At 46.6% G+C, this 26282-nt stretch overlaps 2 protein-coding genes and 1 non-coding gene across 3 annotated transcripts; all 3 read left to right on the forward strand.

The window, feature by feature from the left end:
• The first annotated feature begins 2647 nt into the window (after positions 1–2647).
• Positions 2648–12058, forward strand: zgc:158376 (uncharacterized protein LOC100101643 homolog). Its single transcript, XM_034592852.1, has 11 exons — positions 2648–3011; positions 4980–5180; positions 6266–6409; positions 6493–6579; positions 7164–7352; positions 7735–7767; positions 8133–9409; positions 10234–10397; positions 10547–10708; positions 11020–11241; positions 11563–12058. Exons 2-11 carry the CDS (start codon positions 4995–4997, stop codon positions 11772–11774), a joined length of 2676 nt encoding a protein of 891 aa, XP_034448743.1. The 5' UTR covers positions 2648–3011; positions 4980–4994; the 3' UTR covers positions 11775–12058.
• A 4227-nt stretch (positions 12059–16285) lies between these two features.
• Positions 16286–25441, forward strand: kpnb1 (karyopherin (importin) beta 1). The gene is made up of 22 exons (XM_034592853.1): positions 16286–16553; positions 17417–17475; positions 18219–18401; positions 18479–18679; positions 18763–18915; positions 19073–19132; positions 19210–19299; positions 19387–19497; positions 19587–19688; positions 19771–19995; positions 20108–20299; positions 20741–20871; positions 20952–21099; positions 21233–21304; positions 21413–21557; positions 21644–21726; positions 21912–22019; positions 22218–22361; positions 22988–23093; positions 23362–23476; positions 23848–24009; positions 24171–25441. Coding segments are annotated over exons 1-22 (2631 nt in total). The 5' UTR covers positions 16286–16513; the 3' UTR covers positions 24172–25441.
• On the forward strand, positions 23140–23280 carry LOC117767090. The gene has a single exon (XR_004614851.1). It is a non-coding gene; the product is annotated as a small nucleolar RNA SNORA79 (small nucleolar RNA).
• Positions 25442–26282: the final 841 nt, after the last annotated feature.

Raw genomic sequence — 26282 nt, forward strand, 5'->3', positions numbered from 1 at the left:
GCCGGGCACGGGGGGGGGGGGTAGATGTGGTATGGAAGACAATCAGTGACAAAACCAAAACTGTAGCAATGAACAATTCATATAAAATACTATAATCAACAAACTTTAAATCAAACCTGTACAATAATACAACTTTTATTCAATCAAAAGTTTCTGAAAGTGCTCAAAACATATAGAAATATCTATATAAACTTTTTATAAAGACCATCAGTGACTGTATATAAAGACGATCAGTGACTGTATATAAAGAGGATCAGTGACTGTATATAAAGACCATCAGTGACTGTATATAAAGACCATCAGTGACTGTATATAAAGATGATCAGTGACTGTATATAAAGACGATCAGTGACTGTATATAAAGATGATCAGTGACTGTATATAAAGATGATCAGTGACTGTATATAAAGATGATCAGTGACTGTATATAAAGACCTTCAGTGACTGTATATAAAGACCATCAGTGACTGTATATAAAGACCATCAGTGACTGTATATAAAGACCATCAGTGACTGTATATAAAGACCATCAGTGACTGTATATAAAGACCATCAGTGACTGTATATAAAGACCATCAGTGACTGTATATAAAGACGATCAGTGACTGTATATAAAGATGATCAGTGACTGTATATAAAGAGGATCAGTGACTGTATATAAAGATGATCAGTGACTGTATATAAAGACCATCAGTGACTGTATATAAAGATGATCAGTGACTGTATATAAAGATGATCAGTGACTGTATATAAAGACCATCAGTGACTGTATATAAAGACCACCAGTGACTGTATATAAAGACCATCAGTGACTGTATATAAAGACCATCAGTGACTGTATATAAAGACCTTCAGTGACTGTATATAAAGACGATCAGTGACTGTATATAAAGACCATCAGTGACTGTATATAAAGATGATCAGTGACTGTATATAAAGACCATCAGTGACTGTATATAAAGATGATCAGTGACTGTATATAAAGACCTTCAGTGACTGTATATAAAGACCTTCAGTGACTGTATATAAAGACGATCAGTGACTGTATATAAAGACCATCAGTGACTGTATATAAAGATGATCAGTGACTGTATATAAAGACCATCAGTGACTGTATATAAAGACCATCAGTGACTGTATATAAAGATGATCAGTGACTGTATATAAAGACCATCAGTGACTGTATATAAAGATGATCAGTGACTGTATATAAAGACCATCAGTGACTGTATATAAAGATGATCAGTGACTGTATATAAAGACCTTCAGTGACTGTATATAAAGACCTTCAGTGACTGTATATAAAGACGATCAGTGACTGTATATAAAGACCATCAGTGACTGTATATAAAGATGATCAGTGACTGTATATAAAGATGATCAGTGACTGTATATAAAGACCATCAGTGACTGTATATAAAGATGATCAGTGACTGTATATAAAGAGGATCAGTGACTGTATATAAAGATGATCAGTGACTGTATATAAAGACCATCAGTGACTGTATATAAAGATGATCAGTGACTGTATATAAAGATGATCAGTGACTGTATATAAAGACCATCAGTGACTGTATATAAAGACCACCAGTGACTGTATATAAAGACCATCAGTGACTGTATATAAAGACCATCAGTGACTGTATATAAAGACCTTCAGTGACTGTATATAAAGACCATCAGTGACTGTATATAAAGATGATCAGTGACTGTATATAAAGATGATCAGTGACTGTATATAAAGACCATCAGTGACTGTATATAAAGATGATCAGTGACTGTATATAAAGACCATCAGTGACTGTATATAAAGACCTTCAGTGACTGTATATAAAGATGATCAGTGACTGTATATAAAGACCATCAGTGACTGTATATAAAGACCTTCAGTGACTGTATATAAAGACCATCAGTGACTGTATATAAAGATGATCAGTGACTGTATATAAAGACCATCAGTGACTGTATATAAAGATGATCAGTGACTGTATATAAAGACCATCAGTGACTGTATATAAAGATGATCAGTGACTGTATATAAAGACCATCAGTGACTGTATATAAAGACCATCAGTGACTGTATATAAAGATGATCAGTGACTGTATATAAAGACCATCAGTGACTGTATATAAAGACCTTCAGTGACTGTATATAAAGATGATCAGTGACTGTATATAAAGACCATCAGTGACTGTATATAAAGATGATCAGTGACTGTATATAAAGACCATCAGTGACTGTATATAAAGACCATCAGTGACTGTATATAAAGAGGATCAGTGACTGTATATAAAGATGATCAGTGACTGGGGGGCGTGCATCTTTTAATCTGTTGTATTTATTAATTTATTCATGTCTTCTCTCTCTCCCTCCCTCTGAGGTGAGTCGGTGAGTGTGGTCACCTGTGTGACGTCATCAGTGCGGGGGTCGCAGATCAGCTGACTCACAACACCATAGTCCCGCACGGCCCCGCAGCCCGCACAAACACACAGTGGCACAATAGGAGAACAATAGCCGCGCGCTGCTCGTCCCGCACATGTGATGCATATGATGTGCGGTGATGTGCGGGTCTAGCTCTGGCGGAGGGTTATTGCTCCGGTGCAACGAGCGGGTCGTGGTGTTTTGAACCCCCCCCGGGAAGAAGCGGAGAGGAACACGTTGTAACGTGCTGAGGAGAGAGAGAGAGAGAGAGAGAGAGAGAGAGAGAGAGAGAGGGGAGTGAATGGGCACGACTCACTGCGCCCTGCACGTATCGATATTATCGATCAGTTCGATCATCGATACATTAAACCCGCAGCGGGTCTGTTAGCTTAGCTCGGGAGCTAACCGGGGCACCAGAGGCTACCACGATGGGACGCGTGTGAAGCAGCCGCAGCTAACAGCAGCCTGGCGGAGAAAGGAACAAGGAAGCGGACGGCTAGCTGCGCTGCACCGAAGCTAACGTTGGCTAGCTGTTGGCTAATATTATTTCTAATGAGCGACCGAGGAGCATGCGACCTGATCCGAGGAGGTGAGCACCTGCACCCGGAGAACCGGCGGTGAGGCGGGGTTCCCTGAGCCCCACCTGCCCGGCCGGGTGTTTCTGGAATGGGGAGATAATGAAAGAGGAAGCGTACTGCGGGGAGGGGGAGCGGACAGCTAGCCTGCTAACACGCTAGCACCCGTAACGCTAGCCCTGCCCCCAGATACCCGTGTACCCGTATACCTGTGGGGTGGGGGGGCATTCACGGCGTGTAGAAACGTCCTCGCGCTCCTGTTTGCGATCACTTCTCTAAATAGAGCTGCACTCTGACACGTTAGCTGCTAGCCGTTAGCTGTTAGCCGCTAGCAGTTCCAAGTGGTGCTAGATGCGCATCTTCATTATTGTCTTCAGGTCCGAGAGTTAAAGTTTAAACCTGAAAAACTGCTTAAGGTTTTAAATGTTTGAAATAATGTGTCGGTTCATTGATCAGTGAGTTACCGGTGAAACCCGATCAACAGCTGTACCGATCATCCATTAATCGATTTAGTCCTTTTTTAAAGCAAAGATGAGAAACGTGTGAAGGGAAGTGGTCACGTGACAGAGGTGAAGACACCTGAACGTCTCACTGTGGAATATTGATCCTGTCGATTACTGATCAATCAATAATAAACACAAATATTAAAATGAATCAGTATTTTATTTGTAAACATCGTATTGTTATTACCACTGCTAACACAGCTAACAGCTCATTAGGTTTATTATTATGAATCAGCCTCATCAATTGATTAATAAGCTACCGACCAGTTTCTGATCAGTTCTGTTCACTGTCCCTTAGAGACGATTTGTGATCCAGTATCTGCTGCTTCTACTATTTGTTGTTTTTCTGTAACCAACTAATCAGTGTTGTTCATGTTCTTCAGACTCTGACTCTTTGGCCTTTGGCAAATTATAACAAACATTTTCAAGGCAGTTAATCTGAAAACTAACCTAGTAGATTAATCAGTAATGAAAATAAATGTCCGTTACACCTGTTTGATCGACCGCTAATTGGAACTCTTAAGTGTCCACGAAGCAGCTCGGCAAACTAGTTACAAACTGAATCAAGCTGCTTCGTGTGATTTCTCATTTAACATTACATTTCATTTAGCTGACGCTTTTATCCAAAGCAACTTACAATAAGTGCATCAACTATGAGGGAACAAACCCAGAACAGCAAGAATCAAGTCATTACATAGCTTCAAAAGCCAAACTACAAAGTGCAACATGTACAAGCAACTAAACTTAATCATTTGTATTCATTCATCATCTTCTTAACCGAGGTGTGGTCTGAAGAGAAGTGTCTTCAGTCTGGAGGAAGCTGTGTAGACTTTGTGTCCTGATGTCCATGTGGAGCTGGTTCCACCGTTTAGGAGCCAGGACAGCAAAACAGTCCTGATGTTGTTGAGTGACAGCTGTCCCTCGCAGTGAGGGAGCAGCTGATTGGCCGATGCGGAGTGGAGTGGACGGGCTGTGAGGTTTGACCATGTCCTGGATGTAGACTGGACCCGATCCGTTCACATCCGTTCCGTTTAAAAACAAATTAAATTAATTTGTGTGATCAGTGTTGATTTTGTAAATAAACCAGTGAGTGTGAAACTGAGAAAAGTGAAAATAATCTGGTTCATTATGAAACATTCGAGGTCAGAGGTCATAAGCTGAGTGGGCGGTCCTTCAGTCTGACTTAGGACACGCTCACAGTGACAAATATGTGACCGGTGTCTCAGAACCTCCTGATGTGTCAGTTATCAGGTCTCAGGCTTCATTCATACTAATCGGATGTCTTCAAATTCCGTCTCTGAGAAGTTGAAGCTCATTCACAAAGTGCTCACGATGATCCGGTGGATCATAGAATCATTGACTCATGTTTTTTTATGTTACAGATTCACTGATTAATTGATGATCAATAATGAAAACAATGATACGGTGATGCTCTGTGATCACATGGTGACCAGTTGCCATCTCTGATTGTGTTTGCAGCTGACTTGTTCGGGGATGTCGGGCAGTAAGGCACTGGGCGGGGGGGCCGGCGGGGGGGCGAGGCGCAGGCGGACGCGGTGCCGGCGCTGCCAGGCGTGCATGAGGACCGAGTGTGGAGAGTGTCACTTCTGTAAGGACATGAAGAAGTTCGGAGGGCCTGGTCGGATGAAGCAGTCCTGCCTCCTGAGACAGTGCACGGCTGTGAGTCCAGCACACACACACACACACACACACACACACACACACACACACACACACACTGATTTTTACCTTTCATTTATTCGTGTCGATTCTTCAAATAGCATCGACCCACAGCTGCATCCCAGCAGGCAACGATGCTGGGTTTCCATGGCAACCATCTCTGGATGGAGTCTTGAGTTGGCTTTGATCCATCGCAGTGGTTTTTCAGAGAGATGCTTTAACAAACACACACACACACAGCTGTTCATATCATTTCTGTTGTTGGGTTATTTATGGGTCATTGTTTCATCTCAGAATATTAATATTACAGGGCTCCAGACTACATTTAGTCGCAAATTTATAACTTTACACAGTCTGTAGCCAATTCTCTGGATTTTACCCAGAGGTCATGTCTGAAAATGGCTTCAGATGATGCACACTGGTGTGAGCAAGATTTTTGGTGGCATGTGCGTGTGTTTTTTTGTATTTATGATGTAACAATCTTGAAGACCGTACACGGCCCGGAGGCCAGGAGTTCCCCACCCCTGCTCTAAAGGGAAGGAGAGGCTTGAAAGAGGAAGTTCCTTGTTTACTTGTTTTGTTGTGGTTGTGCTGTAATGACGCTAATGAGCTGACCACATATATGTATACATTTATCAGTTTTTTTTATTTGGTTTTAATATTTTAAAAAGCACCACTGAGGTGTTTTTCTCAGCACTTAAAGCACCTTTTAAAGCACTACTTCACTTTTTGAAGTAGTGCTTCGCACATTTCTGCATTTTAAATTGTCTATTCATTACCAAAACATTTATCAGTAAAACAGTTGGGAAATGGTAAAAATATGAATGTGTTGCATGTCGCTGCCTACATTTTGTGCTGGTGCCTCTCAAATGTTCAGTGAGGAGCAGCAGAAGTTAGTCTGGAGCCCTGTAATCAAATTAACAATCATATTCTACAGTGTTTTAAAAGTCCAGCTGACAAACGTCTTCACACAAAACCTGTCTCTCTTTGTATGGCCACCTGTCCACCTGTCTCTCTCTCTCTCCGTCTTTGTAATTCGGGTGCTGATGTACCTGTCCCTCAATCACCTGTGTGTCTCCGTACAGCCCGTGCTGCCTCACACGGCGGTGTGTTTTGCGTGTGGCGAGGCAGGGAAGGAGGACACTGTGGACTCGGAGGAGGAGAAGTTCAGCCTCTCTCTGATGGAGTGCACCATCTGTAATGAAATTATCCACCCTAGCTGCCTGAAGGTTGGTGATCAGGTCGGATCAATAATCAGAATCATTGATCGTTTCTCTACAACTCTCAGACTGACGCTGTGTCTCCTCCTCAGATGGGTAAAGCTGAAGGAATCATTAACGACGAGATCCCAAACTGCTGGGAGTGTCCCAAGTGCCACAAGGAGGGCAAGACCAGTAAGGTGAGTCAGACCAGGGTCCTGGACTCGGGTACCTGTACTCGGGGTCCAGGACTCAGGGACCCCTTTCCCACAGCAATGCAATACAGTGCCTGATCTCGAACTGGTTCTTTGTGTTGTGATGGCCAAAGAACTGTCTCATGGCCAGAAAAACAGGTTCAACTCTGGTACACTTAGCTGCTCTAAAGAGAGAACTGCTTACATCAGGGGCTGGGGGCGGGTTTATCATGACCAACAAGACCAATACGACCAAAACATTGTGACCACCAGTTTGAAAAAACTAAACCTGTACAAATGTTATAAACCCGTCGGAGGCATACTTGAAAAGAAATACAGTCGTCCTCCATTTCTTATGTTGTGCTTGAAGTCTAGTGTGGCTGAGAATTCAAAAACTGTACACGTGATGTAACGACGTGGCTCTATTCCATGGAAAAGCACACTTGAACCAACTTCAAACCAGACCTAGCATCAGATTCACCTTGGTCAAAAAGGGTTCAGAACTGAGGGACTAGGACTCAGGGACCAGGAAACTTTTTAACGGCATCATTGCATCAGTGCAGCGGTGACTGACCTGTGTCTGTCTCCAGGACCAGGCCGATGGCTCAGGGAAGCGGCGACTCGATAACGGGGAGGTGGGCCGTTGGAAGCTCACAGATGACCCGCCCCCTAAAAAGAAAGCCCCTCCCTCCCTGGAGGAGGGGGGAAGGACGACGGAGGGGGGCCACAAGAGGAAGAAGGAGAAGGAGCTGCCTCAGGACAGCGGAGCCAAGAAGAAGGTGGAGTTCCATGTATTTACACATGACATGTTGATGTTTAGTCAGACGTCACATCAGTGTTAATGTTCACGATAAGAAAAACATATTTTACAGAATAAACATTCATGTTTATATTTTACATAAATAAGTTGTTTGATTTCTTAACTCAAGTTCTATATATATTTTCTTTTTCTTCTTATTCATGTTAAAGTTTTTGGTTAAAGTGTAAAATATCAAACCAATGACATCTCAAATCATTGATTATTTTATTTTGATAATGAGCGCATAGATAATAATCCAAAGTGGTGGAGCTTCACAGAAAAAGTCCTCCAGCTGTAGGAGACACAGAGGACTTTTATTGTGAAGGGTGGTGACCTCTGACCTTCTGTCTGTTTCTGTCCAGATGAAAGCTGCCCATGAGAAACGCCTGAAAAAGGTACTAAGGCTTCGTTCACACCCATGTTTCTGTCAGCGTGATGTGACGGACTAAAGTTCATGTTTACGGTGTCGTCAGTGTGTCGTTAAATCTTTTCTCACGTCACGTCGCTGGTCGGCCAGTCGAAGACCACGTGTTATTCAGATGAGACAGAAAGAGAGACTGTGATTAACACCTGCTGTGTCCACATTGTGATCGGAATATTTCATTTGAATTACTTATTAAATTATGTAAAAACAGACGACATAGTTGAGCACGTGGAGGGGTAGGACCTTGATACCTGTGTGTGTGTGTGTGTGTGTGTGTGTGTGTCTGTGTGTCTGTGTGTCTGTGTCATTACAACTTTTTGAATCTTTTCTTTTAAGAAACCCAAACAGGAAGTGGTGGAGTCTAATGGTCCCACATCGTCAGCTGGTGGATTTCAGGGCTCCTCCTCTTCGTCTTCGTCTTCTCAACCTGGTGGTGTTGGGGGAGGAGGGGGGGGAGCAGGGGGCGTGTCGAGTGCGGACCAGCGGTCGCATCACAGAGAGAAACTTGAACGTTTTAAGAGGATGTGTCTGCTGGAGCGTCGGCCCGAGTCCTCCTCTTCCTCCTCTTCCAGTTCTGAGTCCGACTCCGAGTCTGACTCCGACGATTCCCTTAGGGGGGAGCAGGGTGGAGGCTCCTCGCCATCGTCGTCCTCCCCTGCCCCGCCTCCTCCAATTGTCTATGGCAACAGCAGTGGGGGCCGGGTGGAGAGGGAGAGGAGTCGTAGCGAGCGGGAGAGGGAGAGAGAGAGGGAGAGGGAGAGACGTCTGGCCGAGCTGGGCTTCAGTGCCAGTGAGGAGTCGGAGGGGGAGGGAGGGAGGGGTGAGGAGGAGGAGGAGGAGGAGGTGGGGGTAGGGGGAGACAAGACACGGCGGAGAGGGGGAGGAGATGTGGGGTTACCTCCAAGAGGACGTAAAGGAGGGCAGCTGGACGGAGAGGACGAGGACACGCCCACATCAGAAAGGACCAGGAAAAACTCCTCCTCCCTACCCCCACCCTCACCCCTCTCATCCAATCAGATGCCTCCATCCTCGCAGCATGATGGCTTCACGGGGAAGCAGCGGACCAATGGGCAGGAGGCGCGCAACGGACGGACAAGAGGTGGGACGGGAGGGGTGAGGGAGGGAGGTGAGAAGGAGAACGCCAGCGGGGTTCTGACCAATCACAGACATGGTGGGGGAGGAGGGGGTGGCACCAAGGGAAGTGGGAGCCGTGGCAACAAGATCCGTAGCAACAGCAAGAACCAGGTGTCCAGAAACAACATTTCCTCCTTGTCCATTCCCACCTCCAATGGGGGAGGTGGGGGAGGCCCCGGGGGAGGCGGCTTGATGATGTCAACAATGGCTGCGTCCCCCTGCTCCCAGCCATCACGTCTTGCCCCTCGCTCTCAGATGATGAAGCGCAGCCCCCCGGCCGTGCCCTCGCCACCCCGGCCTGTTCAGATGGAGAGACACCTGGTGCGCCCCCCACCCACTTGCCCAGAGCCCAGCTGTTTGCCTCTGGATGGCGGAGCATCGCACATCATGACCCGTGACGTCTGGCTCCGAGTCTTCACCTACCTGAGCCACAGAGAGCTCTGCGTCTGCATGAGGGTGTGTCGCACCTGGAGCCGCTGGTGAGTTCACAACCACCTGAGACACTGAGGCTCCTCCCACACTGATACACCTGAAAACACACGTCACATGACAGTTCACGTCCACTGGTCATGTGATGTAAACAGGAAGTAGATTGTCTCTGCAGTTGGTTGCTTAGTAACAGAAGTGAAGGTGAAAAGTCAGAGCAGGGATTTCTTTTCTCTGAGCGACGACGAGGTGGAACTGTTCCTGACAGGAAGTGTTAGCGACGCTTTGTGTTCACCGCTGGTAGTCGAGTCATGTGACTGATGAGAACCAATCAGGAAGAGAACGTGTCATCGTTTACTAATGTCTCAGTTTCTGTTCAGACTCAAACACAAACCCAGAGTTTTCAAACTGAAACGAGATCAGTTTACACAAGTCTCTGATTCAGAGGCTGGAAACTCCAGCAGGCGTAACCATAGCAACAGGGATGAGTTTTATAACTAAAGGTGTCAGTGTGGGAGGAGCCCGAGACATGTCTGTAAACATTATGATGTCACAGTAAGTTAGAAGTAAACAACCACATGATTGTTCAGGATGTCTTTCACCATAAAAGGATAACATATTAAACTGGTTAAATAACATGAATCGAAGTTTTATATTGTGACTAATAAAGGTCACATGACATCGTTCACACACATCCTGCTTACAGACCTATCAGCATCTCTTTCTTGACCTACCTGAACATGTGACATCCCTAACTGTTTCCACCTGAACCATGTGACACTGTCGTCGTCACATCTTGACTCTGATCGTTTGTGATGTGTCGTCGTTAAACTCTTGCTGTCAGACTGACGTGTTGTTGTGTCTCTGTGTCCATCAGGTGCTGCGACAAGAGGTTGTGGACTCAGATCGACCTGAGCCGCCAGCGCTCCATCACCCCCCCTATGCTGAGTGGTATCATCCGCCGCCAGCCCGTCTCCCTCAACCTGGGATATACCAACATCTCCAAGAAACAGCTGATGTGGCTCATCAACCGCCTGCAAGGTGTGTGTGTGTGTGTGTGTGTGTGTGTGTGTGTGTGTGTGTGTGTGTGTGTGTGTGTGTGTGTGTGTGTGTGTGTGTGTGTGTGTGTGTGTGTGTGTGTGTGTGTGTGTGTGTGTGTCTCACTCACTCAGTCTCACCTGTGTGTGCAGGTCTGCTGGAGCTGAACGTGTGTGGTTGTGCGTGGCCGGTGGTGTCGGCGTTGTGTCAGGCCGTGTGTCCGTGTCTGAGGCTGCTGGATCTGAGCCGAGTGGAGGACCTGAAGGACTCGCACCTGAGAGAGCTGCTCGCCCCCCCACCTGACACCAGGACAGGTGAGACGCACATGACATCACCTGACAGGAAGTCACACATGAACCATTGATGACTCACTGAAGTGCTATGAATCATTCGTTTATAAATGAAGTCGTTTAATCTCTAATTAAATGCTTATTAATGAGAGAATTAGACCTTAATTAAAGATTGTTCATATAGTTTTATATTTCTAATGAAATCTTTCAATTCATTTTGAAAAGGTTTATTGTGTTCATGAAATGCATGTTCTTTTATTTCTGGTTCATGGTGGAATCACTTAAAATGATCAAATCCATCTGTCATACACTTTGCGCTCTGATTGGTCAATCAGCTCACGGGGAGACCAGAGCAGGACGCTTCCAGAATGTGACGGAGCTGCGATTGGCCGGTTTGGATCTGACGGACGCGTCGTCTCGTCTGCTGGTGCGTTACGTTCCTCACCTGGTCAGGTTAGACCTGAGTCAGTGTGGAAACATCACAGACCAGACGGTTCTCACCCTCTCCTCCCCCGTCTCCCCCCTGAGAGAGAGCCTCACCCACATCAACCTGGCAGGTGAACAAAAGTCTGATTCAGGTTTAAACCAGACTCGTCTGATCCTGTTTCCAAGAGTCTGGCTTTCAAATCACTGAAAAGAAGATTCAATTGTTATCGATACTTAATTACTGAATAGTTATTTTTCATTTATTCTACAGTTACTATATTTACACTATTTTACAGTTAGTGTAATTATTTAACAATTTGCTTTTATATTTAATTTTAATTTTTCCAGTGAACTATGATTAATTATTTTAGTTATTTTTCCCACGTTGTTGTTGTTGACTGAACCACCTGGTGTGTGTGTGTGTGTGTGTGTGTGTGTGTGTGTGTTTTCAGGTTGTGTTAAAGTGACAGAGCAGTGCGTCTCGTTGTTGCGTCGCTGCTCGTCCCTGCAGACGGTCGACCTTCGCTCCTGCTCGCTCCTCTCGTCTGAGACTGGACAGCTGCTCTCCTTCCCCTCCCACAACTCCTCCTCCTCTTCCTCTGCCACAGTCGCTTCCTCCTCCTCCTGCCCTCCTGAAGACAGAACGCTGATGAAGAACAGTTAAAGTCCACGCCACCTGACAGCCCCGCCCCCCAGCTCCTTACACTACAGACAGAGGAGGAGCAAGAGGAGGAGGATATATTTTTGCGATGACATTGTGGGTCATAGTAAAACAATAGAAACTCTGAGCATGTACATATTTGTTCTCTGTATAATTCTGGCTGTGTGTAAATATCTGTAGTTTACTGTAAATGACCTTTAACCTTTGGACCCCAACACACTCCTCTCCCTCCCTCCTCTCCATCGATCCTTCCTTCCGTCCACCCTGCGACCAATCGTCCCACCGATGTCCACCTGCTCGTCTGCAGCTGCACAACAGGATGTCCCCCCCCCCCCCCGACACGCCCCCACAGGAAGTGAGAGTTGTAGGTTGGGGACCATATCGACTTTTAGAAAAGTTGCAGCTAACAGTTTCCCTCCGCTTCCAGTGTTTGTGCTAAGCTAGGCTATCTTCAGATCTGGTGCAGTTAAATGAGCGGACGAATCACATTTAGACGATCCTGATGTGTCGCACCTCAGGTTCCTGTCGTTCATGTCCCTATCACGTGATGTCACCTAGCCTCATGCTGACGGGCCGGCGGTTTCTGTCCGAGCTGCGTCTGTGAGGCGATGACCTGACTCCCCGAGTTCAGGTGGAACTGGCCAACGAGTTTAAATGACATCAATCCCATTTTCATTTCAAAGGAAAATGACCAATCGAATGAGAGACTTGGCATGTAGCAAAGGTCCCTGACTGGACGCTCACTGGGGAAGTCGTGGTTGAGATGCTGCCACTAGGGGGCGCCTGTAAGCCTGTGGTGGATGTTGTTACGTCAGTGTTTCCTGCAGCTTCAGAAATGATGTACATACGAAAGTTTAGACAAGTTTATAGAACAAAAGTATCAAACCTGTCGGATGCGACACGTCGCCGAGTCAAACGCATTTTATTCATGAGCGTCATGAACGTACCTCATCACGTCCACCATCCAATCAGAGGCTGAGCTGCAGTGTGGGTGTGTATGGATGTCAGTGTTGGGGGGGGGGTGTGTGTGTCTGTCTGTCTGTGTGTGTGTGTGTGTGTGTGTGTGTGTGTGTGCAGTACGAGCAGGAGTTCAAATCATAAGAAGGGACTGTGCTTTATTTCGATTGGCCCCTCATCACCTCCGTCCCATAGTCAACTTTCACAAGGTAAACAATAATCTTCAAAGCTCCGCCCACACTGACACGTTATATTTTTAAAGCTGTTGCTATGGTTACGCCTGGTGGAGTTTTCCAGCCTCTAAATCAGAGACTTGTGTAAACTGGTCTCCTTTTATTTTGATAAATTGTGTTTGAGTCTGGACGAACAGAAACTGAGACTTTAGTAAACGATGACACGTTCTCTTCCTGATTGGTTCTCATCAGTCACATGACTCGACGACCAGCGGTGAACACAAAGCGTCGCTAACACTTCCTGTCGGTAACAGTTCCACCTCGTCGTCGCTCAGAGAAAAGAAATCCCTGCTCTGACTCTTCACTGCTCCTCCTTCAGAGGAGTTTCTGTTACTAAGCAACCAACTACAGAGGAGACAATCTACTTCCTGTTTACATCACATGACCAGTGTAGGTGACCGGTCATGTGACGTGTGTTTTCAGGTGTGTGGTGCGTCAGAGATTGTTGCTGATGCGTAGCTGAAACACTCATTTTTAAATGAATCGGTGTGGACGCAGCCTGAATGGTCTTGTTTCACGTTGAGGAAGGTTAGCGCCCCCGTGTGGTCACCTGGTCTGACCTCATTCTGCGCTGGGACTGTTCCTTTAAACAGCTGGCTGTGGAGGGGGCGGGGCCGCAGGTGATGTTTGGTTGAAGGTGTTTTTCTTTCTTTGTGTGTGTGTGTGCGCGTGTGTGTGTGTGTGTTTGAATCTGAGCCTCAACGTCTTCAACATTCGCCTCAATTGTACATGTTTGTTCTTTGTTTGTTTACATCAGCTGTTTCCCTCCATCGTCGCCTCCGATCAGATTCTTCATCATTGATTGGTGATTGATTGTTTTTTCTCAGGAGTTTTTTGTTTTTTCTTTACGTCAGGTTTTATTTATTTCCGTGCCACGTCAGCTTCCATCCTGCTGAATCTGAACTTTGATGTTTCACGGCCATCACTCGTAAAGAATTTGTCGCCGTCTGTTTTCTACGTGATGACATCACTTCCTGTTTCGCTGCACTATTCAGATTGTATTTCTGTGGAAGGTCAATGCCGGGTAAAAAAACCAAACAAAATCGAATTATTGTTGTGACGCATTAAAGTAAGAAAAAGGGGCGAAACAGGAATTCAGATGTTTGTGACGCGATGGAAACTGAGTCACGTGTGAACTGGCTGTTTAAATGTGTCATGGACTACAGTCTCCCTCTGCTGGCCGCCATAACAGCTAGCTGAGGCTACGTTAGCCTCGTTGTTGCACCACATCCGCTGTCATCAGACCGAAACTCAACAAAACAAAGATGAAATTATATTGAGTGAACGAGCGGGAAAATGGAAGCTATTTAGAGACCTGTGTTGCTAGCATATTAGCAGTTCTGGCTAACAAGCTAACATGCAAACAACACAGATTGTGTCGAGGCCTGAGATGACCAGTTGACCAATTGTTTTGTAAACAAAGTGAAATTGAATCGATGACCACTTTGATAATTGATCAACTGTTTATGTTGTTTTTCAAAAACCTTTTGCGATGCTGTTGTCGGTTGATTTAGTTTATTTTGCTCTGTTTAAAGTAAAAGCTTCACACTGTCAGTAGTTATTGTTCATTTTATAATCGTCATCAAAAGATCACGGAACACAGGGACCCCTGGTGTTCATCTGCAAAATAACCTCCGTAGAGAAGAGACTCCCACAATCTGTCGTCTGATTAGTGGATGGGGGCCATTCACATGGGGGGGGCACAGGGCCTGGGCCCCCCCCATGTCGGCCTGAGGTCGCACATCGTAAAGAAGCAGCAGGTCGGTGTTGACGTGTGACGTAGTCCGTGAATCGACACCATCGGTGGTGACAATTCAAATATCCACCACGCCGTGTCGACGCCATGTTGTGCCATAAACTCACCAGATCCACGTGTCACAGTGTAAATGGGTCAGTTTTTATTTTTGTATTCTGTTGTGATTTATTTTTTTACTGTAATGTTTCGCTCTGTCCCGCCGATGATGCTTCACGTTTCACCTAGCAACAAGTGACGAGATCAAATCGGATTGGACGATAATCTCTGACTCCTGAAAGCTCTTATCCAATCAGATGTCTGACATATCTTAGTAAAAAGTGAGCGGGTGTTTTAAAGATGCACTGGATCATCATCACGTTTTGCCAAATGTACTTTTTGTTGTGAAAATGGGCATTTTAACGTTTGTTACTTTGTTTTGTTCCTTTTTCTTCTTTGTCTCGGTTCTTCTGTTGTTGATGAAAAAATGAAGAAGTTGAACAAAAAGTAAAAAGAGACAAAAAGAGAAACTCAAGGCAGCTACGTACGAGAGACTACTGTAAAACCACCGACCAATAAAGAAGCAATGGTTTGTTTTTACACCTGTTTCCTGATGATGTCACAGCTGCTCCCACCAATCAAAACACCTCAACCAGCCAAGTAATCTATTACCAGAAAGTCCTGCATTATAAAGAACACAAGTGCAACCAGCTTCATGTAGTTACGTTATTTACATCAGTTCCAGTATTTACAATACAGTCACAGTATCTGTAGTTACTGTAGTTACTTTACAGTTACATGTAGTCAAATTACAGTTGCTGTAGTTACATTACAGTACTTGTTTTATGTAGGTGCATTACAGTTACTTTAGTTACTTGTAATATTATAGTTACATTACTTGAAGTTATATTACAGTTACAGTTACATACAATTTAAATATTGAACAAAAACGTTTTAATCAAACTGAACTCGTGCACGAGTGCGTGTGCGTCAGGGAGCGCGCCAGAGAAGAGCAGACGAGGTCGCGCGGAGTCAGATTCAGGTGTTCCTGGTAAAAACCTCCACTTTTTCAAATCAGTTATATTTTGGTTAAAAAATAAAAACCAAAAAATGTAAGTTTTATTTGGTTATACATTTTATTTATTAACATAAAATACATCATGAATGTAACAGTTGTATTTGAAGAAGCAAACATTTAAGATGAAGCAGCATCAAATAATGAAGATATTAGTCAAAGGACCAAACAGATTTATATAAATTAATAGTTTCTATAAACTGATGCATGTTTGATATATTGATTTATTTAGTCTTGACTTTTATTGCAGTTATATACATATAGGAATACGTGTTTTTCTTTATGTATTTTCATATTATATTCACATTTATGCAGAATACAGTACCTTGGGAACCACTGGTTTATAGTTTATTGGGTTTATGATTCTCCAAGTAAAGTCCTATAAAGTAAAAATACTCAAGTAAAGTACAGAGATGTACTCGAGCAAAAGTACTTTCCGCTGCGGAGTGTTACATTTCCGTCGGTCCCTGAAGGCAGCACGGCGCCGTCACTGTGCGTGATATCCCTCCGCGGGAGAGAAGCGCGCGGCCCTTTCCCTCCGACAACACAGGATGTGAACGAGCGAAGCGACGAGACGCGTCTCTGCTCCGTGAACGTCCCGCTGCCCGAGAGAGAAGCACCGGGAAACCTGCGCCTCTGGCCCCGCACCCTGCACCGACCCGCCCCGAGGAACACGCACTATCCCGCTGGGAGCGCTGCGCGGCCACCGACACCGTCCGAGAGAAGAGAGCGCGCCGGGGTCGGAATGGAGCTCATCACGATCCTCGAGAAAACCGTCTCTCCAGGTGAGACCCGCCCGAGTCCCGAGCCCCGAGTCCCGGGCCCCGGGCCCCGAGTCCCGGGCCGGATTTCGGTTGGCTGGTTTTCAGGCGGCTTCTCGGAACTGGAAAAAGTTTGATGGAGGGAAATACCTCGTTACCGGGTTGTTAGCTGGGGATGCTAACCGTGCTAACGCTACGGCCTCAATCCCCACTGCTGACTTAGCATTCTGTCCGAACTTTACCCGCAGTGTGACGGAGAAGTCCGGCCGCTTCTCCGCTCAACTGATCGGTAAACGCGTTGTCACACCACAGAACCGTGGGTTTCCCCAGGGGGACGCGGACCTGCCGGTTGGGTGTAGCCGGTTAACGGCAACGACCCTGCCCATGCCTGAAGTAGCCGCTCCGCTAGCTCGTTAGCCGTTAGCTCGTACCATTCAAACTGTCGCCCCCCTGCTCGCACTCCTGTCCCGGGTCACGTTTCCGTGGAGCCGCCGCGTCCATCCGCCCCCCCCCGCTTCACATCAACTTAACAATGTTTTATTCGGGATTTATTTTGTCCCACAAACTTTATTTCTGTCGCCTGCTAATGTTAGCATGCTAACATGCTAAGAAACAGCCTCCTCCCTCACGGCGGCTAAAACGCACGTTGGAGGCTCGGCGTGTCGCTGCGGGCGGAGCCGGGGAAGTTTCCGGGGATGTCTCCGCTGAAGTTGTCGTCTCATCAGCGGAAACTGAGCATGAAACCTAGTGTGTTGCCGTTAGACCGCCCGCTTCGCGGCTCATGTCTCCTCTTTAGCCTACGTGCCAACCATAGCTGTCAGCTAGGTGCTAGCATCCCCCTGAACCCTCTCCCCTCTCTCCCCTCTCTCCCCTCTCTCCTCCCGCAGATCGGATTGAACTGGAGGCGGCTCAGAAGTTTCTGGAGCAGGCGGCGGTGGAGAACCTGGTGAGTGGGGCTCTAACGGGGGTTAAACGGTGTTTCCGGTGGTGGTGCCGGTCAGTGGGGATGAGGAAGCTAACGCTAACTGACCCACAGCTACAGCGTGGAGCTCGGCTGCACCCCCCCCCCTGTTGGTGTGGAGGCAGCTTCACTGTGACGTCATGGCTGCAGCTTCCGGTTAAATGATCTGATTATTGATCAGTAGTTTTACTGTGAAAGGGACAAGATCAGCTGATGGTGGACTGACAGCGTCACAACACAAACTCTCACTCAGTCGTGACCTCTGACCTCAGTGATGACCAGGGTTGGGTGTCTTTTTCTTAGGACACAACATGATGATCGATGATAAAAATTTTCATTGCTACGGCAAATTGAAATTTAATGTCTTAACAGTTCGAATATATAAAGGACGTCCACACCACTGGTGGATGAGTTTGTAATGGGGTCACGTTCGCAGTCGAACACGTCCCTCTGCTTTTGAATCCGTGTGTCAACGTGTGCTTCACACTGAATCGTTCTCAAACTAGGCTGCACGTCCTCATGTCAGAATCCTTTCACGTGAAAGTAGTAGTCGAGTCATGTGTCTGGTAAGAACCACGGCAACAGTGATGCGTTTTATGTCATGTCCATGTGGGTGGAGCCGCGGTGAGACGTTTACCAATTCTTTAGTTAATCATAGATAAAAGTAAATGTTTGTGTGATATTCTGGAAAACAAACTACCAAACTAACCACCTCGCTCTGGCCTCAGACCACATTCCTGGTGGAGTTGTCGAAGGTGTTAGCGAACCCTGGGAACACCCAGGTGGCTCGAGTCGCTGCCGGTCTACAGGTGAAGAACTCTCTGACCTCCAAAGACCCAGATGTTAAGACGCGGTACCAGCAGAGATGGCTGGCCATCGACGCCAATGCTCGCCGTGAGATCAAGAACTACGTAAGGATCCCGTCACTTTTCACCCAAGCTTGATCCAGCCAACGTCCGTTACTCATTGGTCCGATTGTGTCTCTCAGGTTTTACAGACTCTGGGCACGGAGACGTATCGGCCGAGCTCGGCTTCGCAGTGCGTCGCCGGGATCGCCTGTGCAGAGATTCCTGTTAACCACTGGCCCGAGCTCATCCCACAGCTAGTCGCCAACGTCACCGACCCGTCGAGCACTGAACACATGAAGGAGTCAACGCTGGAGGCCATTGGATACATCTGTCAGGACATCGTGAGTGATAACACACGCAATAAATAGAGACACACACACACACACAAACTTTACATACTTGACACTCACTGTGCTGCCTTCAGGACCCAGAGCAGCTGCAGGAAAACGCCAACCAGATCCTGACAGCCATCATCCAGGGCATGAGGAAGGAGGAGCCGAGCAACAACGTCAAACTGGCAGCGACCAACGCTCTGCTCAACTCTCTGGAGTTCACCAAAGCCAATTTTGACAAGGAGGTACTTGGCTTTTCACAATAAAAGGCTCTTTATTTTAACCTGCAGGACCTTTTGTATGGGGCACATCATAGTTAAAATATTGATAACATTATGAAATATGAGACTGTAATAAATCTACAGTTTGAACTAATCTGTATTTATACATGTTTGTTTTCAGACAGAGAGACACTTCATCATGCAGGTGGTGTGTGAAGCGACGCAGTGTCCAGATACCAGAGTGAGTAACGTGAGGACAGTGTTTGTGTCGAGCAGCATCCACACGCCAACACTTCTGATGAGTGTGTTTTCTTTCAGGTGCGTGTGGCGGCCTTACAGAACCTGGTGAAGATCATGTCTCTGTATTATCAGTACATGGAGACGTACATGGGCCCCGCCCTGTTCGCGGTAAGAACACGGGTCAAGATGTGAAACATGACTGTATATACACAATCTTAATTTTTTTTGTGTTTCCTCTTGCACTTTTTTTCTCAGATCACCATTGAGGCTATGAAGAGTGACATCGATGAGGTGGCGTTACAGGGCATTGAGTTCTGGTCCAACGTCTGTGACGAGGAGATGGACCTTGCCATCGAGGCGTCGGAGGTCAGTGTGAGCAGCCATCATTTCTTTAGTTCTTCAGTCCCTGATAGTTAGAACCTCTCTGACAACCGTTTGTTCTCGTCCAATGGCAGGCCTCGGAGCAGGGGCGCCCACCTGAGCACACCAGTAAATTCTATGCTAAAGGGGCCCTGCAGTACCTGGTCCCCATCCTCACTCAGACCCTCACCAAACAGGTACGCACCTGATGACGTGACTCATTACCAGATGTGGTTAGTTCCTGTGGGAAAGTTCTTCAACAGATTTGACTTTTTCCAGGATGAGAATGACGACGATGATGACTGGAACCCCTGTAAGGCGGCAGGTGTGTGTCTGATGCTGCTGGCGACCTGCTGTGAGGACGACGTGGTTCCACATGTTCTGCCCTTCATCAAAGAACACATCAAACACCCCGACTGGCGCTACCGCGATGCCTCTGTCATGGCCTTTGGATCAATCCTGGAAGGACCTGAACTCAACCAGCTCAAACCGCTCGTTATACAGGTCAGTGGCTAACTGACCAGGTCACCTGGTTCAGGTTCAGCTCATTGTTTCACGGTTGGTGAATGTGAAAGCATGTTAATCATGAGGTTTTCTTCCTACACACACACACCAGGCGATGCCGACCCTGATTGAGCTGATGAAGGACCCCAGCGTGGTGGTGAGGGACACCACGGCGTGGACCGTGGGACGGATCTGTGAGCTGCTGCCTGAAGCTGCCATTAACGATTTGTACCTCTCCCCCCTGCTGCGGTGTCTGATCGAGGGTCTGGAGGCGGAGCCCCGGGTGGCGTCCAATGTCTGCTGGGTGAGAAGTGGGCTCGAACCAGGAGGGGGCGGTGCACAAAAGATGTTTAAACTCTTGTACTTTTCTTTTGCTTGTCATTTTAATTAAGAGTTAGATGTTTGACCTGAATCTAAAGTTTTATACAAATCTAAGTTTAACCTCAGGACTGAAACAGGAAGTGATGCCATTCATCTCTGAGTAGTGCTGGGCAATTAACCGTAAATTTATCAAAACCGCCATAACATCAAGTAATTGAGCTAAAAGTTTGAAATGATCATATTGATGAGAAGTTATGTCGCCTCTATCTCTTGGCCTGAAAAATTAGGAAAAACAAATGAACTAAGAATTTTTTTTTTTCATTTTGAGTTAAATTTTACATGACTGATCACACACATGTTAAACATATTTGCTGTGTGTGACATCACATGTAGCTGTGTAACCGTGGCGTGTTGTCCTCCGCAGGCCTTCTCTTCTCTGGCTGAAGCCGCCTACGAAGCCACAGATGCTGCCGAGGACCAGGAGGAGCCCAGCACCTACTGTCTGTCCACGTCCTTTGAGCTCATCGTCCAGAAACTCCTGGAAACCACAGACAGGTGGGCTTTTGGGAAACGTAGAGCTACAGGCGGTTGCTCTGGTGACAGTGTGTGTTTACACCCTTGTGCTTCCTGTTCAGGCCTGACGGTCACCAGAACAACCTGCGCTCCGCCGCCTACGAGGCTCTAATGGAGATCGTGAAGAACAGCGCTAAGGACTGTTACCCTGCGGTGCAGAAAACCACCCTGGTCATCATGGAGAGGCTGCAGCAGGTCCTGCAGATGGAGGTGAGACAGGAGGTGTTTGTGCCTGAAGCTTCGTTGTCATGACGACATGTTGTGATGATCGGTTTGTACGGGACAAAGCAGAACGTATAAAATCAAATTGAACAATAGTTAGTAACAGGTTGATCTTTTTCAGTCTCACATCCAGAGCACCTCCGACAGAATCCAGTTCAACGATCTGCAGTCACTGCTGTGTGCCACTCTACAGGTGAGAGCCCATTTATACACGCCATCATTAACGCTGTATACACACCTGCATTGACTGTATAAAGCCCATGTGTGCGTGTATATAAACAGGATGTGTTTCCTCCTGTAGAATGTTCTGCGTAAAGTTCAGCATCAGGACGCTCTGCAGATCTCAGACGTGGTCATGGGTTCTCTGCTCCGCATGTTCCAGAGCACCGCCGGCTCTGGAGGCGTTCAGGAGGACGCTCTGATGGCCGTGTCCACACTGGTGGAAGGTACATGCACGTCAGCTGAGACCATGGAACCACCACATGGTGGCGCTGTGCTTCATTGAATAATTTGGTGTTGGTTTGCGTTTCAGTTCTGGGCGGAGACTTCCAGAAGTACATGGAGGCCTTCAAGCCGTTTCTCGCCATCGGACTGAAGAACTTCGCAGAGTATCAGGTCGGTCACCTGGCGACTCGCCACCCTCAAACCAGTTAGAGGAAGTCATCTGTGGCAGTTTCAAATTAAAAGTATTCTGTCCAGTTGGCTTCAAGGATTATCTTATCTTATCTTGGCTTCATGACTGTCACTATAACATGAATATTTAGTGTCTGGTTGATGATATTGATTGATTTTTGTCTCAGGTGTGTCTGGCGGCGGTGGGTCTGGTGTGTGACCTGTGCAGAGCTCTGATGTCAAACATCCTGCCGTACTGTGACGAGATCATGCAGCTGCTGCTGGAGAACCTGGGGGTGAGGAATAACTGCCTCCCTCTTTCCTCCCCTCTCCTCCCCCTCTCCCTCTGTCCTCGTCGTTGCTCAGTGATGATGAATCATGCACCACGCTGAAGTCGTGATGTAAAACCACATATATCTGAGACCTCCATACTTGCTCTTCCTCGGTTCGATCATCACGTCCACTGACCCTTCTCTTTTCTCCGCCTCCTTTAGAACGAGAACGTCCACCGCTCAGTGAAACCTCAGATCCTGTCTGCGTTCGGCGACATCGCTCTGGCCATTGGAGGAGAGTTTAAGAAGTACTTGGACATCGTGTTGGACACACTGCAGCAGGCGTCACAGGCTCAGGTCGACAAGGTACACACACTTCAGACTGACCACATCAGAATTCAGGATATTTTCACTACGTCTAGAAACATTCAGTCAAGTTTGTCTTGAACTAAAATGATAAAAATAATTATTGTTAAAGGTCATTGTTGAAAAGAAGAGTCAGAGGAATTTGGGGGTGTGGAGACATTTTAGTTTAAAGTCCAACAGGAAGCAGAGTAGCGTGCGCTACAAACTGTGGAAAGAACGTTCCCACCAAGACACTAAATACACTATAGCACAAAGCTCTCCACAAGTTATTTTAACTATGGAAATTGTTTTGCTTTTGAGTTATGAATATTGCTCTTCTCCCGACACTCTGGAGCTAGTGCAGGTTATAAATATGTTTTTCACTGCACGTGATGAAAGATAATGACTTCAGAGGCAGAAAACAGGCTTCGACTTTCTGCTGCAAAGAATGAATGTTCTAAATATTGTGGTTTTTAATTTTAGATTTAAACTGGCTCCTGTACAGTACCAGTGTCCTGTTAGGGGCCACCAGCAGGGGGGGGCTGTTTTCAGAGGGTTAATGTTTACACAGAAATACATTTGTTTCACAGTCTAATGAAATATGAACAAAGTTTCATCATCTTATCATTTTCATGTGTTTGTGTCAGACGGACTACGACATGGTGGACTACCTGAACGAGCTGAGGGAGGGTTGTCTGGAGGCGTATACCGGCATCATCCAGGGCCTGAAGGGCGACCAGGAGAACGTCCACCGTAAGACACGTAAACCCACTCTGATCACATGACCACGACCAGTCGGTGACGTCAGTTCCTCCTCCTGACTCCAGTCGATCAGGAGGATTTTATGATGTCGTACAGAAACTCGGGTCTCTTCACCCAGAAAGCTTCAGGCTGCGGCCGATATCGCCAAGGCTTTCTGGTTTTGCGTGACCCCACAAGCGCGCGCGCGCACACACACAAACAAACACACAAAATGAGTGAATTTGCCTGATGGACATCTTCTCTCTCCTCCCTTGCTCAGCTGACGTGATGCTCATTCAGCCACGAGTCGAGTTCATTCTCTCCTTCATCCATCACATAGCAGAGGACGAGGACCACTCTGACGGCGTGGTGGCCAACGCTGCCGGACTCATCGGGTGAGGAGGTGGGGGTGGGTGTGGGTGGGTCTGTGAAGAGAAACCATGCACCACTCTGACACTGTGATGTCACTACAACGTCTGAGACCAACACACAACCTGGTTTTATTCTACCCCAACGTATGCGTCTTATTTGACCTCACAGTTGAATCCAGAACCTGATTCAGACCCGAGTCTGGATCCTGACTCTTTGTTAAATCTGTAACTGAACTCTTGCTGAGACTGAAACAGTTTTTATAATGGTTTGGTTAATTTGAATTGAATCTGAATTCAAGTTTTTGAAGACATTTGATTTCTGTTTCACTTGTGTCACATTAAAAGCTTCAGCTGTTTTGTTGATGTGTGTTTGTATGGTGTGTGTGTGTCCTCAGCGACCTGTGTACGGCGTTCGGTAAAGACGTGATGAAGCTGGTGGAGGTTCGTCCGCTCATCAATGACCTGCTGACGGAGGGTCGACGCTCAAAAACCAACAAGACCAAGACGCTCGCCACCTGGGCCACGAAGGAGCTCCGCAAGCTCAAGAGCCAGGCCTGGTCAGACACACACACATACCCATCTACTAACACGGAGCAGGCAGGGTTCATGACCTATACTGCAGCCAGCCACCAGGGGGCAATCCAGAGCCATTATGTTGTCCCTCTGTATTTGGTCCCTAAGTCATGTGACCAACAGAACGTTTGTTGATGTATTTCAGATGCTTGGTGGAGAAGACAGGGGGCGCTGTGAGAGATCGACATGCGTGAACGACGAGGAAAAACTTTAGCTTCTGTTCGTCGGTCGAAGACGAGTGAGTGTGAGAGAGAGAGACGTTTGAGAGAGCGAGCGAGAGATGATGACGTCACACAACCCTAAAGTCCAGCAGGCGACGACCCCCTCTCCCCCCTCTTCTGGACAGCCTGTGGACTGGACTCTGACTCCCCCCTCCTCTCCCTTTAAAACAAACTTACCTTCAAGCCTGCCCCCCCCCCACCCACAATCCACCTCTCTCGCTGTAGCTGGGCTCTCCTTCGACGTCACGATGACGTCACCGACCTGCCGTCGCCACCCCCCCAACGTCGGGGGAGGTGGGGGTTGAGGAGGGGAACCGGATAAAAACCCGACAAGAAAATATAAGACTTGGAGCGGACTAAGAGGAAAACTTTTTTTGTTGCTCTTCTTTTTTTCTTCTTCCGAGCACTAACACAGCGAAGGAGATGTGACGGAGATAAAACTTCTCCGTCTGCAGCGTCCACGCTCCCGACAACAGCAGCACTAAATCACTTCAAAATAAAAGTCCAAACCTCACGAGGAATGGTCAAGGAGCGAGTGCCAAATGGAAAATAAAAGGTGCGAAGCGTTTCAGTTTTTATTTCCAGCTGCACTTGTTTGGGAAAGGGTCACTCACGTTTCTGCTTGTTTAAAAATTCAGAGAATTGAAGACGTTTGTATGAGGTTATATTTTTCCATTGCTATGATAAAAAAAAGTTGGAAAAAACCAATAAAATGATATGAAACATTCCCCACGCAGTTCTGGTGATTTGGGTCTCTGTCGTCTGTCGGACTCCTGGACCGAACCGGACTCTGAACTTTGTTTACGCCACAAATGACCATGATCTTTTTTTTTTTTCTTTTTTTTTTATTCCTCGGCCGTCACTCCTCAGACAGTTCTCTTGTTGGGGGGGGGGGGGCATTGTAGTTCACACCTGTCGCCTCTGGATCGCTTCACTTTCAGTCCCTAACCCTATCTCAAACAATCAACCGGAGGAAAGAAAGTTTAAATTGAGCTTGAACCTTTGAGTTGACGGTTAAGTGTTTCCAGCCTCACAGGGCTCTTATTTTGAAGAGGTGTGGCGGACGTAGGGAAAAATTCCTGTTGACATGAACCTGCAAACTTGGTGATCATTGAATTGTGAATCATTTAAAGCTGATCTGCTTTTTATTTCATAATCAACTCTAGTGAACTAATAAAGTCTATATTGTACTGAACCATCTGCTGCTGCTTCTTCAGAGGGGGGGGGGGGGGGTCAGACCTCAAAGTCTAAACACACAAACACACACACACACACACACACTGACAAACATCAGTCTGAACACATGAATTCATGTTAAGGACATACAGGCCCTTGTTCTACGAAGTGAGTTCAACATATCCAGGATCTGTTCCTCCAGGCTCAGTGGTCACATGACGCTGGTTATCAACTCGTTAAGTTAACTCAGGTTTTCATCAAGATCTGTCTGTGCACACAAAGGGGCGGGGCTTAATGCATATGACCAATCACAGACATGGACAGTTTGACTGACTCCTCAGCAGAGCTGAGGAGCAAACTGTTGAATAATAAAAATCAGAAGAATAAAGGGTAAGGTCACAAGGTAAATCTGGAAACTATTTGTCCCCCAAATAAAAAGGATGAAGCTACTTAAAGGATCAAAGTATTAAAGTATGTGAGGTTCTCCTCGCTAACACTCCCAGTACATCAGTATCAGTAAGTGGAGCAGATGCAGTCTGTGGTACTGGGAGCACTTTACGGGTCAGGCTGGTTCTGTTGGGCTCCAGCAGCTGACAGAGGTTCATCCTCTGAGGAGAATCTAGATCTTTCAGAAGCTCATCAGAGGAGCTCAAAGGATCTTGTGGGTCTCTGAAGACCCTGGTCCTCCTCAGAGACTCGAACCATCCACACCAGCTCCACGGATCCTCTGAGAACATGATGTCATGGTTCAAAGGAAGGGATTGGTCAATTACTAAGTTACCATGGTGATTTACCCGATAACAAGTGAACGAGCTTCGTAGGACTGAAAACTCTGATTTAAACCAGATTTAAACCTGATG

Source organism: Hippoglossus hippoglossus, chromosome 8, assembly GCF_009819705.1.
Source record: "Hippoglossus hippoglossus isolate fHipHip1 chromosome 8, fHipHip1.pri, whole genome shotgun sequence".
NCBI lineage: Eukaryota > Metazoa > Chordata > Actinopteri > Pleuronectiformes > Pleuronectidae > Hippoglossus > Hippoglossus hippoglossus.